Raw genomic sequence first — 18,392 nt, 5'->3', positions numbered from 1 at the left:
ACTTAATCCCTACTGTGATGTGATGGTGTTAGGACCTTTGGGCTTCAGTCATGAAAGTGGAGATCTCAAAAATGTGATGAGCCCTTATAAACAAGGTAAATTTCTTCCCCACTCTCTTCACTATATGAAGATAAAAGAAAAAGGCTGCCATCTAAACTTCAGAATGAGAGTCATCAACAGAACCCAGCCATACTAGCCCTCTAATCTTTACTTAAAACATCTATCAAGATGAGAAAGAAGTATCTGTTGCTTAAGTCACTCATAACATAGCATCCTGAGCTGACTAAGCCATGGGGCAAGCAGAGCAAATCAAAGACTAACTGCTTGAGGATAATGTCAAAGAAGACTGAGCCTGAGACCACGGGGTTCTAAGGCATGGAGATACTCAGAGAGGGAGTAGGAGAGGAGGTTAACCAGGTGCTGATTTATTGAGTTTGGAATCCAGGGGACAGGAACATGGTTTGCAGGGATCACCTCCTTCAGGCCTTTCACAGCCTCTTCCTCCAAGAGCCCTTTGGTACCTCCAGAGTGCTCCAAGACTGTTCAAATGTAAATTGTTGGGCAAGTCTTCGTCCTCAAAAGAGGGGAAGGGAAACTCAACTGTGGGTCAACTCCATCATATCAAACATTTGGAGCCCCACACAAGCTCTTTGATCTAGGTCCTACTGGAGTTTCTCTTTTGGTGAGGTCAAAACCACAGAACAATGCACATGGTTTTGCCCTGGAGCTCTGTACTCATTTTCTCTGTAATCTGTTGCTGACTCAGGCCTCTTTCTGCTATTTTTTCAGTCTCTAAATTTTGGGGTCTTCCTCAAATAATTCTCACTCATTGCATCCATTTACTTGTCCTTCTTCATTTATTTTCTTGTAAATTCTTCTCTGTCCATCTCTTCCTTTGTATCCTACTGTGTCCCACTTCAGTCTTTCAATCAGACTCCTGCAGTAATCTGTCAATTCATCCCAGTACTTCTAGGCTCCTCAGTACGTCCTAAGCATTGCTAAAGCAGACTAACTTCTGCCTAATGTATTGGCTTATTCCCCTGGTCCACACACTGCAATGTCCCACCCCATCTACCAAAGCCCTTCTAAATGGTTCCATGCATGTGTCCAGCACTCATGTCCATGGTCTCTAATGCTCTTCTCAACCAGGGCTTGTCACCATAGTTTATGCTCATTTAAGGGAGCCACAATGGAGAGTAGGAGGCCATGGTTACCTCAAAATTATATACAATATTTTAACTTCTCCAAAGAAGTCAGGTAGGGGTCTCCATACATGAAGACCACTCTTCAAAGCAGACAGTTGTTTTTATCTTTGCCAGTGAACCACTGCTTGAGCACCAATCACTACCTACATTCATTTGTGACATTGGCATACAAGTTTAATGAATGCAACATACATTTGTCTGTGTGTTCTGTGCCTGGGGTAACACTACATCACTTTCTAGGAATAGTATTGAGATTTACTCAATTATTTGAATGTAGTTTTAACACTAGTCCACTTCCACATGCACATTTAAGATGAAGGTCTTTACCATGACATCCACAGGTTCCCTTTCAAATAAAAAAATGTTGGAATTCAATGTACATATATGAGCAGTTAAAAGACACACAGATGTTAGAGAATACAGGATGCACAAACATTTCAAAAGAAAATCATTTCATGTGCAGCTGAAGATTTTTTGAAATAGTTTGGGGTAAAAGGTACGTACTTAATTAGCCAGAGATGAGCTATATTGTGATTAACAATTGGTTGATAATGCTTATGAATTCTTTAAACACAAAATCCTGGGTATTTGTACAGAATATACCAAAATAATCAGTAGTTATTAAAACAGAAATGACAATAACAAGGAGAGCTCATTTTTATTGAGCAATTATCATGTGTCACTTGCTGTTCTGAGCACATATACTCAGTAAAAAACAAAGCCATGAATCAGCAGCAGCTTTTCTGCCCTTTTTACAGCCCAAGGAGACTAAAGCAAAGATTAGATTTTTAATAGGTAAATATACACACCATAGGTTATTATATTATATTCAGGGTCTCCCAGCATGGGGTAGGTAGTACTACAAGTGCCTTTTGTGCTTCAGAAATTCATCTCTTAAGGTTTAGTTTGTGACTAATTTATATCCTTAGAAACGAGTTACAGTAAAATTAAAGACACTGTGGAAAGTGTTGACAATATCCCCTTATTTAACAGTGGCTGGAAACATTTCTAATAAAGTAATCCACCACTTGATTGAGTCAAAGTCAAATGAATTCTTTGTAAATTTCTATTCCATGTAGGTCATACACTATGTTACTATTTCAATTAGTATTAAATAAATATTAGAGAATGTTGTAAACAGGCTTTTGTTCATAACTTTCCTTAAAACTAAATGAAAATCAGCACAATGAATTCTGTATCAGTACAGTATTTTTGCCACAAATTCTTCATTCTTTCTTGTTTTTGGCAGGTGGACTACATTCCTAAAACAAAGGTTGAAACTTTACAATGGTTCACATTGTAAAGAACAATAGTTCTATTAAAATAGCCTATCATGCCTGTCATACATTTTATAAAGTAGACCAGACCCCACACTCAGCAGAGACCCCATATACAAGCAAGAAGAGGATGTGGGCCTCGCATTCATCAACCCTGATGTCCAGAAACAGCTGGAGATGCTAATCAACAAAAGAGCACAACGAAAAATGTGGATGGAAAATGCTAAGACTATGTCTTCTTTCAACTCAATGACCCAAGACCACTACCTGGATTCTCTGATGAAAATGCTGAAGGTACTGGGTGGCAAAAGAGATACCATGGCAAAATCCTTCTGGAACAAAAGGGAAACCACAGTAGTTTCACAATTCTCAGCACTTCTCTTACCACAATGTCTTAGAGGACCCTTAAAGCATAACTAGCTTTTGGAAAATTCTGGATGTTTTAGATTTTTAAGTGTTTATTTCAATGAGAGAAGTTCATCATAGATTTAAATCTTTGCACGGGGGTTCATTGGGTACTACTCCAAAAGCACAAGAGATAAATTGGACTTCATCAAAATTAAAACTGTCATGCATCAAAGTTCACCATGAAGAAAATAAAAAACAATCTGCAAGACTCCCACAATCTGGGAGAAAGTTTGCAACTTGTAACCTGATCAGGGGTTTCTATGTAGAATATATAAAGAACTTTTCCAACTCAATAAGAAACAGACAAATAATCCATTGGGAAATGGGCAGAGAATCTGAATAGACATTATACCTTGTATACAAATGGCCAATGACCACATGGAAATCTTTTCACATAATTCATCATCAGTGAGATACAAATCAATACTACATTGAGCTACCACCTTACATTCACTAGAATGACCATCACTGAAAAGAAAGACAATAGCAAGTGATGGCAAGGACTGGAGAATTTGCAACCATCCTACACTGCTGCTGGGAATGTAAATGGGGAGGTGCTTTGGAAACTAGTCTGGCAATTTCTTGAAGGGCTAAACATAGAGTTGGACATAATCAACAATTCACTCCTTGGTGTCCACCTTAGACAAATAAAAACATGTGCACATAAAAACATGTATATGCTTGTAGTATTGTTTTTGACAGCTGAAAGTAGAAACAACTCAAATTTCCCTCAATGGATAAAAGGACAAATAAAATGTGGTATTTTCATACAATGGAATATTATTTGACAATAAAAGGAAAGAGGGTACCCATACATGTTGTAACATGAATAAACCTTAAAATCAAAACAAACAAACAAAAAAAAGCATAAATGCAGTCAGCTGTTCTGGGTCCTGCCCTCTATACACACTGAGTCCCTGGTGATTATTGCCAGGGACAAAGATGAGGGTATCAATCAATTCTTCCAGTTTCATGTCACATTTGTTGCCACATTTGTTGGCTTCCAAGAAAGGTTCTCCCAGTAAAGACCAATACCACTTGTGACTGTGCCATCTACAATGTAAGGCCACAGTAAACCATCCAACTATCAGTACAAATATCCAGTGACCAGCTCACAGATACTACAAGACATACTGCATAATTCTGTCTTCTGCCTGCTCAGATTTTCTCCTGTCTCATGCAAGATAGTATGGATATCAGGCTGTACTGCAAAATCAGTACACACACACTTGGCTTCACCCATGCTCAACCCATCTGTACACCAACAAATTTCAAGCACAGGGATATGCCTTCTTAGGCTTGTGAGATCAATGGAACTGGGTCAGCCATCTGGGATGAGGAGGAACAGGTAAAGGCACTTGTTCAAAAAGCTGTTGGTGAGAACTCCGCATTGCTCTAATACACAAGCCATTTATTTAGGGCTGTGTGCTATAGGAGACTGATGCTGGTGAGATAGGACGTCAACTCACCTATGTAGGTACACCAGCTCACCTTATGTCTAGTAAAGCTTTGGACAGTAGCTCCACCTGTGGTAGATCATTTCATATTACTAAAAACTGCTGTCATAAAGGGCTGTATATCTACTAGTTTCAGCTCCTTTCCACACTTATGGACAAAATCCTAGAAGCACATTTTCCATTCTTGTTCTTGTCAGAAAGCTAAGTTCATGCCATCTGCTGGACAGGTGACATCTAATGAAATTGACAGCCCTGGTAGGGAGGTGCCTAGAGATGGTACCTGGGCTAGCAAATCTGCCTTTACAAATACTCTCTGCTGGTGAACATCCTAGTTCCATCTGATTGCCATCTGTATCAGTCCATGTAGTGGGCATGGATATTGAATGGGATGAGGACTGAAAGCCTGCTAATAACCCAGGGGCCTAAAGACCCCTCTACATTCTTCACACAGTAGGTGACGTAAAAGGTGTTCAACTTATCTCTTGCCATGCCTGGAATCAAATGGGTCTTACCTGACCTGACCACCCCATGAAATTCACGGGGACTTGGATTTTGTTGAGGTTGATGGCCCATCTCCTACCATGTAAATGAGTTGTTCTACTGCATCCTGTAACACAGGATGATCTTCTCTCCTGTTAGCAGGATATCACTGACAACATTGAATCAGATAACCTCAGTAGAGAATGAGCCACCATGCCTTGGCAGATGATAGGATTGTGTCAATATCCCAGAAGCTGTACCTGAAATGTCCACTGCCTTTCCCAACAATTGAGTGTGAACAGGCCTTGAAAGACCAGTTTCAAAGTGATGTAGAAAAAGGCATTAGCTAACTCCAGAACACCAAGCATAGAGCCAAGGGAGGGTGTATTTCATGAGTATAGATTGTAATTTTGCAAGATGAAAAAGTTTTGGAGGTCCATTGCACAACATTTTGTATATACTTAACATGATAGAACTGTATATTGAGAAGTGCTTAAGAGGTTATATAAAACAAAAACACACATTTACTATCTTAAATATTTTCAGTATGTTCAGCTTATGGCAACTCAATTGTACCTAATAAACCAGTTAAAAATAAAGTTAAATAAGGAAGACAATCCGCAGAATGAGAGAAAATATTTCCAATTCAAATTTGTTGAAGAATTATTATTGAGTTCCTATAATTCAACAAGAAAGCAACCCAATTTGAAAATGGACAAAGAACAACAAGCAATAGACATTTTCTCATAGAAGATGTACAAACAGTCAATAATCATAGGAAAAACAATACTGTCATGAGGGAAAAGCAAATCATCCACTCTGTGGTATCACCTTACATGCATTACAATGGATATTTTAAGATAAATGGGAAATAAATGTTGATAGGGAATATGGAGAAAATGAAACCCTAAATATTTTCTGGTGGGAATTTATACAGTTACTATGCAAAACAATATGATAGTTACTCCAAATGTTCATTGTGGAAATATTACATGCTTAAGCAAATCCACTTGTAGGTATAGTCCTAAGACAACTGGAAGGAAAGACTAAAACCAACAACACATGCACACCAATGTTCATGGCACCTCTATTCACAGTAGACAAGTGGTATAAACAACCCAAATTTCCCTAGATAAACAATTGAAAAATTATGTAACATGTTGCTTGTCCATGTCAAGTTGTATCATTCACTCTTGAAAATTAATGAAGCTCTTAAAACTGCAATCATGTAGATGAATTGGGAAAACATTCTAAGTGCTAAACCAGAAAAAAACTATGATTCCACATATCAGATCCTTACAACAGGCAATTCCGTAGAGACAGAAAGTGGAGTAGAGGTTACCAGCAATTGGAGAAGAGGAGGAATGGGACATTCTTGTATAACGGTATGAGAATTCTGTTGGGCAAACTGTAAAAATGCAGGAAATGGAAAATATCCATGGTGCACAACATTGTGCAAGTATTTAATGCCATTTAGTTCTATACTTCAAATGTTTAAAGGGTAAGTTTTATTTCATGTACATTTGGCAATAAAACCCCAATTATGACATGTTTGAAACAGCTCAAGAGAAAATTATTTGATACTGATTTATAGTATTTAAGATGACTGCATTCAAGACCACAAGGCAGATGCTCCATGTGAGAAATGGTTCTGGTGTGCACAGAGCTGAGCTGAATTATTAAAATACATGAATTCAGCCAGGTGTAGTGGTGGTGGAACACTCTTAAGATCCCACTGACTATGGAGACTGAGGCTAGGGGATCACAAGTTCAAGGTCAGCCTCAGCAATGTAGCAAGGCCCTCAGCAATTTAGCAGGACACTTCTCAAAATAAAAAATAAAAGGCATTATAAAGAATACAGCATGTACTTCAACAGGTCAACTGTAAGTGGCTCAATATTCCAAACATAAATATATAAATATATATATATATATATGTGTGTGTGTGTGTGTGTGTGTGTGTGTGTGTACACACATTTGTTTCTACTTATATATAAATTTATAACTTTTTTTTTAAATTCCCAAAAATTCACCATCTAGGAGAAAACTCAAGTCATATACAAAGACAACTCAACCAGGAAAATGATCTTGAAAGGCAAAGCATTTACAGGAGGTCATGGAAGAACAAGGAGATATTGCTCTACAAGGCTCTCGACCTTTTCTCAAAAATTGCTCTTTTTAGTTATACATGACAGTAGAATGAATTTTGACAGATTATACATATACGAAGTATAACTTCCCATTCTTCTGGTTGTACATGAGGTGGAGTTACACTGGTCATGTATTCATTAATTAATATGGGAAAATAATGCCTGATTCATTTACTGTCTTTGCCATTCCCATCCCCTCTCACTTCCTTTCATTCCTCTTTGTCTAATCCAAAGTACTTCCCTCCCCTCCCCTTATCATGTGCTAGCATCCACATATCAGAGAGAACATTCAGCCTTTGATTTTGGGGGACTGACTTATTTCACCTAGCATGACAGTCTCCATTTTCATCCATTTACCAGCAAATGACATAATTTCATTGTTCTTTATGGCTGAGTCATTTTCCATTGTGTATATCTACCACATTTTCAGGAGGCCTCTAAAAATACTATTTCCTATGAAATTTGCACCATGGTTAAGACATTAAAGAGCTGGTAGACAGGTCTGGAGAAAGGGAAGGAGTGACTACAGCCAAGCTGGGGTAAAATGAGAGGCACTCTTATAAAAGCAGAAAAACAGACAATATATTGGCAGAAGAGTTATATAGCAGAACTCACTGGTGAAAATTCTCAACAGAAGTCAGAATGTTCATACTGACTATGAACTGTGAAAGCAGTAGACTTGAGGAGCATGAAAAGAAAGAAACAGAAACAGAAAGACAAAGCCATAATGAAAAATAGGGAAAGACAGAGGGAACAAAATAAGCCAAAGCACCCAGAATACACCTATTTCCAGCTCAAAACCTAGGACGACCAATTCTAGTGCATGAGGAAGAAATATCACAGGACACTGACAACTGAGGATGAACACTGTGGGCCATTGACAAGGATCTGTTTTGACTTTCTAAAGTGAATGTTATCAGTACCAGATTACATAGTAATGCAAATTCACATATGTGTATCCCATATCCTATACCTCTATATAACAAATGACTATTCATCAGCTAGGATAACATATACAATAAGTTCTTATTACTTCTTATCACCATTTCCTCGCTACTGAAAGAGATGGCTCTTCGTAAAACAGCAGATAGATTTGGGTCATACCTATCAACCTGGTGGGGATGAGACTTCTCCTGTACTGGGCTCCTCATGGTTCCCAAGAGGAGGCTGCAGAGCTCTGTATACATCGCTTACTCTCAGTGCTGAGATCCCTTGTAATTCCAGAGCAGAGTAAAAAATGTTGGAAAATGTTCTACTCACTGAACCAGAAATGTTAATTTACAATAAAAACAATATCCCTAATTTACACTGAAATCTAATACTTACAAATAACACAATGTAAATAAGGCAACATATTTTTTCAAGACAATTTAAGTAGAGTGAAATCTTAATGTGAGAATACATGAACAATCATAAGGATTTTAATAGTGAACATGACTATTTTAAATCCTATTCAAATTATCAATGTTAGAGGCATCGGTTGACTATAGCTGCATAATAAACACAGATACTTCAAACACCATAATTTTAGGACTTATGTTTCTGGAGCTAGTTTTGCCTGAGTCATTCATGAATCTACAATTGATGAGTTGGCTAAACTTAGAGGGTCTAAAATAGCTTTACCCACATATCTGGGGCTTTGCAAGGGTGAGGAGCGGGGCCTTGCAAGGGTGAGGAGTGAGGTCTTGGAAGGCACAGACCTGAGGATTATTCATACTCCACTGGGTCAGAAGGAGCCTCCATAGAAGAAAGCAGTTTCTAAGAGAGCAAGACCAATGTGTAAGCTCCTTTCTGGCCTCTCTTACATTAACTCAATAAAGGACCAGCTGCCAAAGCAAATCATATTGCCAAGCTTGAACTATTGCCACAAAGACCCACACAAGGGTCTGGATATTTTATGGGACGTGTGATTCACTGCGGATCGTCAGCAGAGCAGACTACTACAATCTCCTCATATGTGCCAGATATGCCTACGAAGATCAGGATCATATCGGAAGAAAGGATAAACAATGCGCAAATCAGGTTACGGGGACCTCTTTCTGGTCCATCATATAAGCATCTTAGAAATCACTCTGACCCCACACCATATAAAAACTAAAAATGAAAAATCAACAACTCTTAGATTCATCAAAAGAATCTGGATCCCAGGACCAACCCTCTGTCTCCTCAAATGGGTGAAACAGAAAGGCACATACAGAGATTCATAGATTCTTGAGTGGAAACTCACTAGCAGAAACTTCTTTGCAAGCAGTATTGGACTAGAAAAACCTGAACTAGAATTGAACAACAGCTGGAAGCTCAGTGTGAAGACAGCTGACCCAGTCAGTCTGGGCTCCTCATACTTTGGTGAGTTTTACCTCCAGAATCTCAACCGGGTTCTTATAGGGTAACCAAAGCATTCTGATCTTCTTGAAATGTTTCAACCTTAAGATAAACTATTTTACAAAAGCCACAGCCTGCTGAAATTTTGTCACACATAAATGAACCAACATAAGGGAACTACCAGACTCAAGCCTGCTCTAGCCCTCAACCAGGAAGGAGGGACACACTCAACATGAGCTCCCACTGCTCTTCCACATGAGAGAGAAAAATATCCAGCTATAGCTGCCTCCAGACTCCTGTCCCATCAGAGTGGGGAAAATGAGGAACCTGATGAATCTCCTTTCAGGATGCCAGTCTCACTAAAACACTGAGATCTAATCACAGAGCTAGTTTCGTCGTCCTTCACCAAGCAGGGTAAATGCAAAACAATCTAAGCAGTACTAACAATGAATATATTATATTTAAATGGCAGGAAATCAAAGGGAGGGGAAGTCATTTTTAAATGTTCAGTACAAAATGGTGATTATCGTGGTCTGGATCTAGGACTGTCCCCCAAAAAGCATGTGTGTTAGGTAATGCACAAATATTCAGAGGTGAAAACACTGGACTATGAGGTCTGCAACCTTATATATGGACTACTCCTTTACATTAATTAATAGTTTGAATGGACCACACTCTCTAACTGCAGACAGGTGGGTGTGGCTGGAGAAAGAAGATCACCGGAGGTGTACCTTTTGAGGGCATAATGTAACAATAAGAAACATTGTGTCTGGCCCTGGGTTTGTGTGTGTGCGCGCGCGTGCGCACACCTCTTCCTCTCTCTCTCTCTCTCTCTCTCTCTCTCTCTCTCTCTCTCTCTCTCTCTCTCTCTCTCTCTCTCTCTTTCTTTCTCCCTCTCTCTGCTTTTATTTTTCTCTTTATTTCTGTGTAGAACAGATTCAACCCAGGTGTGCTTAACCAGTGAGCTACATCCTCACGACTTTTATGTTTTATTTTGACATGGTCTCGCTAAACTACTTAGGGCCCTTAGGCCTTAAGTTTCTGAGGCTGGCTTTGAATTTGCAATCCTTCTATCCTCCTGCCTCAGCCTCTGCAGCTGCTCCGATTACAGATGTGTGCCAGCATACCTGCCTCTCAATGCTACTTGTCAGCCATGAGCTGAGCAGCTTTCCTCTGCCATGCCCTTCCACTGAAGTTCTACCTCACCTGGGCCCAGCAATGGAGATGGTAGAAATCAAAATATACTTTCTTCCCCTAAGTTGTTCTTCTCAGGGATTTCATTCACAGAGACAAAATGCTGATTAATATAGAAATGATATTTAATACTGTATTCTATATTTCAAGATTGCTAAAAAGTAAGAGTGTAAATTTTCTCACAACAAAGAAATAATTATGTGTAGCAATGGATAGCATATAGTAGTTGACCTGATATAATGTATCATAACATTATCCTAGGCCTATTATGTCGCATAAAAATGTGTGATTATTTGTCAAGTAAAAATTACTATAGGAGCTGCGGCTGTAGCTCAGTGCTAGATCAACCACTTTCCTAGCAAGCGTGAGGCTCTGGGTTTGATGCTCAGCATTCCATAAAAATGAATAAAATAAAAGTACTTTAAAACACATTAAAATCCATAAGCCTCTAGGCAATGTATCAAAGAAAAATTTGTAAATGAATAGTATCAGAAAATGAAAAGATGGCATCAATATGATTCCATAGACATTACAAAGATAGACAAGGAGTACCACAAAGAACTTCATGTTCTTCAACTCAAAAAACTACATAAAATCTATTGATTTCTTATAAATCAAATATGCCAGATTTAACACAAAAACAAATTATCAATCTGAACAGAACTGAAACTCATCAAAGATACTGAACCAATAGGACATTCCACAAAGTTCAAGATAGGCCCCTGATTAATCTCTCCCAAAACATAAAAGCAAAAGAGCTACTTTCTAACTCATTGTATCACAACAGCACTAACGAAATACAAAATCAGACAAAGATTACAAGACAACTACAGACTTAAATGTCATGAAAGTAGAAAAGAAATGCAAGGAAGTATTAGAAAGTACTACCCAGAAACCGACCCGCGTCAGTTTAGCTAATTGGTATATAGTCAAGAAACAGAGCCAACACAGCAGCACAGGGCAGAGATCTTTCCAGCAAGTGGTGCTCATGGCCTGGACATCCCCATCAGCAAGGCTACCTACACATGCGGAGGGAGAGACTCAGAGAGAAAGGAGGGAGAGGGGGAAAGAAAAACTCTTATAAAACAAGGGCTGGAAACTTACCAAATAAATCACAGACCTCGAATTCAATGTTTCCCCTTTGTAAAATCAAAACAGTCATTCCTACACAGAAGGCAGGATGCATATTTGATATGTGTATCACACACAAATAAGTAGGTTTGTCTCTGGGTGTGTGTGTGTGTGTGTGTGTGTGTGTGTGTGTGAAAACTCCCAAAAATTTCTTCTGCAATTGAACATTCGTAATGTTGAAGAAAATATACTGGAAATACCCAAAAATCTCCTTGAAGGTTTTCTTCATTTTCTATACCTGTTTTTTCTGGATTTTGAATAATGGTATATTTAACTTAGTTATTTTTGTTTTATTGTTAAACACCCTCTACACGAAGAAAATAAAATTAACTAGAAAAAATTCATGAAGAAATTTTATTCAAAATGAACAAAATGAAGTAAGTAGAGGACAGATTTCAGTTCTATGTCTCAGTTGATTCGAGGAAAGAAGATATTATGTGAGAAAGCTGGAACTGCAGAGAGAAGAACCTGAAAGTAATAATCCCTACAAAATAACAACTACAGAAACAACCCAACATCCAAACGGTGTGGTATTGATGGAGTTAAGCAGAGATCCATAAGGAAGCAGATCATGTCTGGGTGTGAGACAGAAACAACAGGAACTGAATTACGGACTCCTACGGCAGGGCAAGCAGGTGGAGTTGGAAGTAGGAACCTTGAAGACCCAGGAGGGTGAGGACATGCTGGACTGGAGGGTGGGGCAGGGGTGTGGTGAAGCCTCTTCTTCTTGCTCCTACCCTGCTCTCAGGATCCCTTTGTGATGAGACAGCACAGCCCTGTGATACAGGCCTTGGCCCTACTCCCCATTGCTACAGAGACGTCTCAGGACTCATTTGTCCAAAACGGACAGTGCAATTTACATTATGGAGAACCCCCTCTTTTCTCTGAATAGAGTTAGTGCCTTATGGCTGAACCCCAGCTTCACCACCTGGGCAATGGATATGATCCTCGGCTTTGTGTGTGGACTGGGGTTCTTTCTCCTCCTATTACCCTGCCTCCGGGGTAATCCATCTTTCCCAACACCAAGGAAAAAGGAAAAACCCAAGGTAAGAAACTCTCTGCTGAGACTCACCAGAAAAATATTCTCTATTGTCCACTCTTCTTTCTACTTTTCCAAAATAAGTAGAGACAATTCAAAAAATAGAAATCTCAAGACAGAACAGAGCATCATTCTGGGACAGGTTGGGCAGGGCAGGGAGGGAGTTTGCACTAGGTCTTCTCCTATCTGAAGTTCCCAGACTATCCAAGTGGTGAATTCCAGGTCCCAAAGAAAAACACACAATGGGACTCAGTGTCTGGGGTCTGGAAACCTGATAGAGTTGGGAAACTGTGGAGAAGGACAGGCTTAAGGAAAGGTCCATTAGTCACCTTCTCCTGGAAGGAGTCTCAGAAAAAAGTTTCCTCTGTGCTTGACTGATGTGAGGGCTGTGCTGAGTCCTGAGGGCCCCCATCACAGGCTAGAGTCACCTCTGGCCTCAGGGAGCAGAATTTGCCTGGCAGCCTAGAAGAGCCTGTGGAAATGAGTCTGATTCTGAGTGGAGGAGCAGTGACTGAGGACATCCATGGTGCAGTTTAGAGAGAAAATTCCCTTTTTATGTTTTCCAAAGAGAAAAATAAAATATTTGGCCATTTTAAAAACATTCTTAAAGTGGTCCTCACTAGGTAACTGTACATAGTTACGCAGTTCAGAAACATGGAATGTCTACAACTGGTCTAGGAGAGTAGAGGGTCAATGGGGCACCAGCCTATTTTCCTTTCTTGTTGGTCAGCATCCAAAGGTGAAGAAGGGACACAGCAAGACCAGGAAGAAGAGTGGCATTCTGAAAGGTAAGGTGCTGCCCTCCCAGCCCAGAGGTGACTTGCTGTCCCGTGACCCAAGAGACTGAAGCCATATCCCAGAGAATGTCAGTAGCATAGGCAAGAGAAGGAAAATTCAGGACGGAAATCATCATACCAGAGACACTTCTCAGGTTCTGGGATGGGTGATGTCCAGTAGGACAGTGTGGGCCATCATGCAGCCATGCTGTCTGGATTTGGAAGTGGAACTTCCTGGTCAAAGTGTGGACAAGCTCTCACTTTCCTAAGACCCATTCCTCTTTGAGATTGTCCAATCTTTCTCCCCACAGGGTGATTATGAGTACAGTGGGGCTAGTGGAGGTAGAAGGAAATGACAAAGTGCATCACTTCTGTATGCCTTCCTATTCCTGTCACCTGTCATGTGGCCTTGAACACTGCTGCTTGCCCTCCAGAGACTACTCTCACACAATCTCACAATCTTCCCCATATGGACACTCTACTCATCCTCCCTCTCCACAATAACCCAGTCTCCATGTTCAGGTTACAGGGATAGCTGGAGGGAAGTGGAAGAGACTGAAGATCTGGTCTCCCTTTTACAGAGGTAAGTAACATTCCACTTCTTCCTGCTTCCTTCCGACTGCTGTCTATGATATGATCCCAAAACACAAAGTTCTCATGGGGCAGGATCTCACTAAAGCTCTGGGATATGAAAGAGTAAGGGCTTTGTAAACATGGAATATGTGGCAGGGAGAGGCTATACACCTCAGGTGCCTGCCCCTTCCCACCTGCCCTACCTCCTGGCCCCATCTGCTCCAGCTACAGCCTGTGCCTTCTATCTCTTGCAGCCACCTAGGGAAGCTTCATGAAGACAGCAGCTTTCACCATGTCCTACGTGGGGATGACTCAGATGAAATGTGCAAACCAGAGTCAGACACAGTCCACCCACCACGAACACTGCCTGGGAACGATGCTCTGGCCACTGCCTTCTTCCCCTTGCCTTCCCCATCTTCTATGCACAAGCACCCTCTGCTTCTGCCTCCCACCTCCTCACCAGAATTAATGACTTCCTCCTTGTCTGAGGGGTCACACTCATCCCTAAGTGCCTCTCAGTCACCACAGTCTGTGATTCCTCTGCAACAACATTCACCTCAGTCACAAGGAATTGCTTCTCCCCCATCTCATCCTCCTGAACCTATGGCCGGCCCTCCATCTCTGCCAGGTCTCGAACGGATTCCTCATGGTGACTCAAGGACACTCTCATGGGGAACCACCCCACAGAGCTCCTCATCATCCAACTGCTTATTCCCTCCTTCTGTACCAGTGCCATCTCCTGTTCCACTGCCTTCTGTCACATTGCCTTCTTCTGTCCCATCCCCTGCTCCTGTCCCATTGCCATCTCTGGACCCACTGCCTTCTCCTCTACTAGGGCCTCCTCCTGTCCCATTGTCTCCTCCAGAACCATGGCCTCCTCCTCGCCCATCACCTTCACCTGTCCAATACCTGTCTCCTGTCCCATCGCCTTCTCCTGTCCCTGCAATCTCAGGCCATGTCCCCCCCACCTCTCCCATCTCATCCCCCTCATGGTTGCAGATGGCTGCCACAGTCTGGTGCCTCTCCCATGACAAACACACTGAAGCCCAGAGAGACCAGGATTTCCACCCACCAGAGGACTCATCCTCGCCAAACCATCCACTCTCTCAGGGAGAGGCTGAAGGAACCTCTTTCATTAACCCTCATGTGCAGAAACTGCTAGATATATTGATCAACAAGGCAGAAGAACAGAACATATATAAGGAGAAGACAAAAGATGTATCAGACCACCACCTGAATTCTCTGAAAACCACACCCAAGTCCCTGGGCAGGGAGCAGGACATCACCATCCCACAACCCAACACAAAAGGAAAGCCACAGCAGCTTTCTTTCCCTCACCACCATTTTTACACCAATATGCTGGGGGACCATTTACAGGAGAAGTGCAGCCAGCTTTTCTGGGGCCTCCCCATTCTACACAGCGAGTCCCTGGTGGCTACTCTCAGCATGTCTGGAGCCTCGGCAGACTACTCCTCCATTTTATTCAATGAACTTCCGAATTACATTCCAGAGCTGGTGCTCACTAAACCCAAACGACGCTTTGACTCCCAGGTGTTTCTCCACCCTGTTATCCAACTCCAACCTGTGACTCCCACATTGACCTGGTCCCAGTCCTCATCACTGACTCAGATCCAGAATCAGGACCATATCAAATCCTCTCTCACAAGCATGCCATTCCACCTTCCCTTGAATACTGTCTATGAATTTTCAGGTCAGACAAGTCAACAAGGGACACAGCTGCTTTCCCCTTTTTCTCTTCAACTCCTAGAATATCACCTTTGCAGGAAACAATTACAAAGTACAGAGGGTTTACCATCTTTGGTCCAAAAGTCTCAGAATGTCTTCTGTCATCTCACGTTGGAGAACAGGGCCTCCGATGAGCACAAGCCCATCAAAAACACCACAGGGGATTTCCTCAGCCTTCACCTCCAGGAAAAACTGGAGCAACACCTTCAAAAGAGGTTCATGTACCACCAGTATGGACTACCACCCCACATATACCCATATCTCAATCCGAAGGAGTCCTGGGGCAAAGTCCCAAGAACAGGTCAGGCAGAAAATAATTGTGGGTCTTCCTGCACCTCCATGATTACACATGACAACAGCCCTGCTGGACAGGAGAATGGTTCAGAGAGGCCAGACATGTTTCAAGAAGGCATAATTCCTGTGGGATTTGGTCTTCCAAGGTGTGAAATTTATCAGATCTCTACCCCACCTGGAAAGTCAAACACCCACAAGAAAACTGGGGATGGACCATCCTTCAAACGTGAGGAAGCCTTCAGAAACACCTCCCAGGAGCACTCCCTCCTTGATGCTGGCACTTGGCATGTGCTGGAGGCACATATTACAAGCCGGAGTGTGAGGCACAGGTGGGGCCTACCACTCAAGATGCTCAAGCATATGAATCTGTTCAAAATGAAACACTCTAAGGCTTCCCCACTTCCACATCCTCCCTTTCCCTCCTCAGCCTCCTGTAACTCCAGTGCTGCCTCCATTGCCCATGATAACAATGACCTGGGGAAATCTATTCACAACGGTCCAGGATTCAAGGAGGTTGCAAAACCTTCAGTTCCCATCCTGAAGTGTCCTCTCTCTGGCCCTTCACTTGAGTCCCTGAGCACAAATGCATCTGGTGACATCTGTGGGCTTTCAGATGCTTCATCAGCTACACAACAGGGCAGCCTGACCTCTCAGCCTCACAGTTACATTCTTGTGGGAAGAAACTGGCACAGTGATGCTCTCCTCAGTACTGGAACAAACCCCATGAAACCAAGTCTCAGTCTTAATATGGGCACACAAGAGCCACTGGGAATTACAGGTGTGAGCTCACAAGTCTCATGCCACAGTTTCTCATCACATGGGGTAGGGTCCCAGTTCTTCAAAGCTGAAGAAATCAAAGAGCTTGAGGATGATGAGGAGTGTTCTGACTGGACAGGCTCCATGGAAATCAGGAAGACATCGAACTCCCCAAATGTTGACATTAATTTGGGGAATTCAGACTCTTGGGCAACAGGGAAGACCCCCTCCCCCTGTAGAAGTTCTACTTCTCAGGAACAGGGATTCTCATTCCTGAAATCACACACTGAGCCACAGATCCAGACTCAAGTTCTGCCTACTGGTGTCATCCTGCAAGACTATGGCACTGAAATGTTTCATAAGGACTGTGCTTCTGAGGTGCTCTTCGCTGCAGACATCCTAGCCTCCCGGGAGAGACTGTCGAACTCCCTCTGCATGTCTAGTAGCAGGGTACCATCTTCCCAGGGGCTATACGGACTCTTAACCAGTGATGAGAGCAGCCAGGACCTGCAGGAGCCCCAGAGTCTTCAACTCCAGGATCCAGGGAAGTGCAAGAAAAATAAGTTTAGGGCAACTGCCCAGAGAGTGGAGAGCGTACAGCCCAGGTCACAAGGACAGAAACAGAGGTTCACAGGAGAGAGGCCCTCCTGTGCTGGGGAAATTGGCACCTCTGTCCCTGTAATGGAGGTACAAGATACTGTGGGGGAGAAGTCCTCTCAGGCTCCCTCAAAGAAGCACTTTGGGGACAGCATAAAGAACTTTCTTCAGTATATATTCCCCTGGAAAGGCAAAGGACAGGACAACTCCCTACCCAAAATCATGACCCCATCAACTTCTACCCGAAGTCGACGGTCAGTCACAAGTCGACTTTTTACAGACAACACTGCATCGGAAGCTCAAGTACTCGTGGACACTGTTGGATGGCTCATTGAGCAGAAAATGGGCTTTCATCATGACCCTTCTGCCTCAAAGAAAAACATTCTCAAAGGAGAAACCCAGGCACCTGTTCATAGGCAGGCCCACTATTCCAGGGATTTCTCCTCCCTGGACCAAAGGAGAGTGATGGAAGTTATGACTTGTGGTCACCAGGCCAGCCCCAGATGCCACAGCCATCCTATGAACAGGTGGATCAGAAACGACAACAATCAGACTTTGCTGCCGAAGGACTCTGCACCTCTGGCCAGCCCCTGCCAGCATAGGCACAGGGTGGCAGGTATCTCGGGCCACAATGTCCACTGTCCAAGACACTGTACTCTGCAGAGACGTTTCTTGTCTAGTCAACATCAACATGTTTCTTACTCCTGTCCTGCTGGGACAAAGTTTTCCCCATAACTGAGAAAATACTGAGAAAAACTGTCCCTGTGTTTCATAATGGCATCATTCTAATTGATGTGACAACTGTTTTAATAATAATGTTTTTTATGATCAGAAATGCTTCTGTCTGTTTTGCTGGGTCATAGGGAATAAGGTCATGTTTGTTCTCAATTAAAATGGATTCTAGAAGAGACTAGACATGCACAGAGGTGACAGGGGCCCAGGAAAGTTGGGAAGAAGGGTGGTTTCCTAGCCTTGAGTTTAGAGGTG

General features: G+C 42.2%; 1 protein-coding gene across 1 annotated transcript; it reads left to right on the top strand.

The window, feature by feature from the left end:
* Positions 1-2,689: 2,689 nt before the first annotated feature.
* LOC306643099 (spermatogenesis-associated protein 31E1-like) lies at positions 2,690-18,140 on the top strand (the record flags this gene model as incomplete). The annotated part of the gene is made up of 7 exons (XM_079109038.1): positions 2,690-2,776; positions 4,188-4,238; positions 4,545-4,602; positions 13,394-13,451; positions 13,751-13,812; positions 13,962-14,022; positions 14,267-18,140. 7 exons carry the CDS (start codon positions 2,690-2,692, stop codon positions 18,138-18,140), a joined length of 4,251 nt encoding a protein of 1,416 aa, XP_078965164.1.
* Positions 18,141-18,392: the final 252 nt, after the last annotated feature.

The sequence above is a fragment of the Sciurus vulgaris genome, assembly GCF_902686455.1.
Source record: "Sciurus vulgaris genome assembly, chromosome: 13".
Taxonomy (NCBI): Eukaryota; Metazoa; Chordata; class Mammalia; order Rodentia; family Sciuridae; genus Sciurus; species Sciurus vulgaris.
The sequence above is the reverse complement of the archived record's forward strand: the minus strand, read 5'-3'. Positions and strand labels throughout refer to the sequence as shown.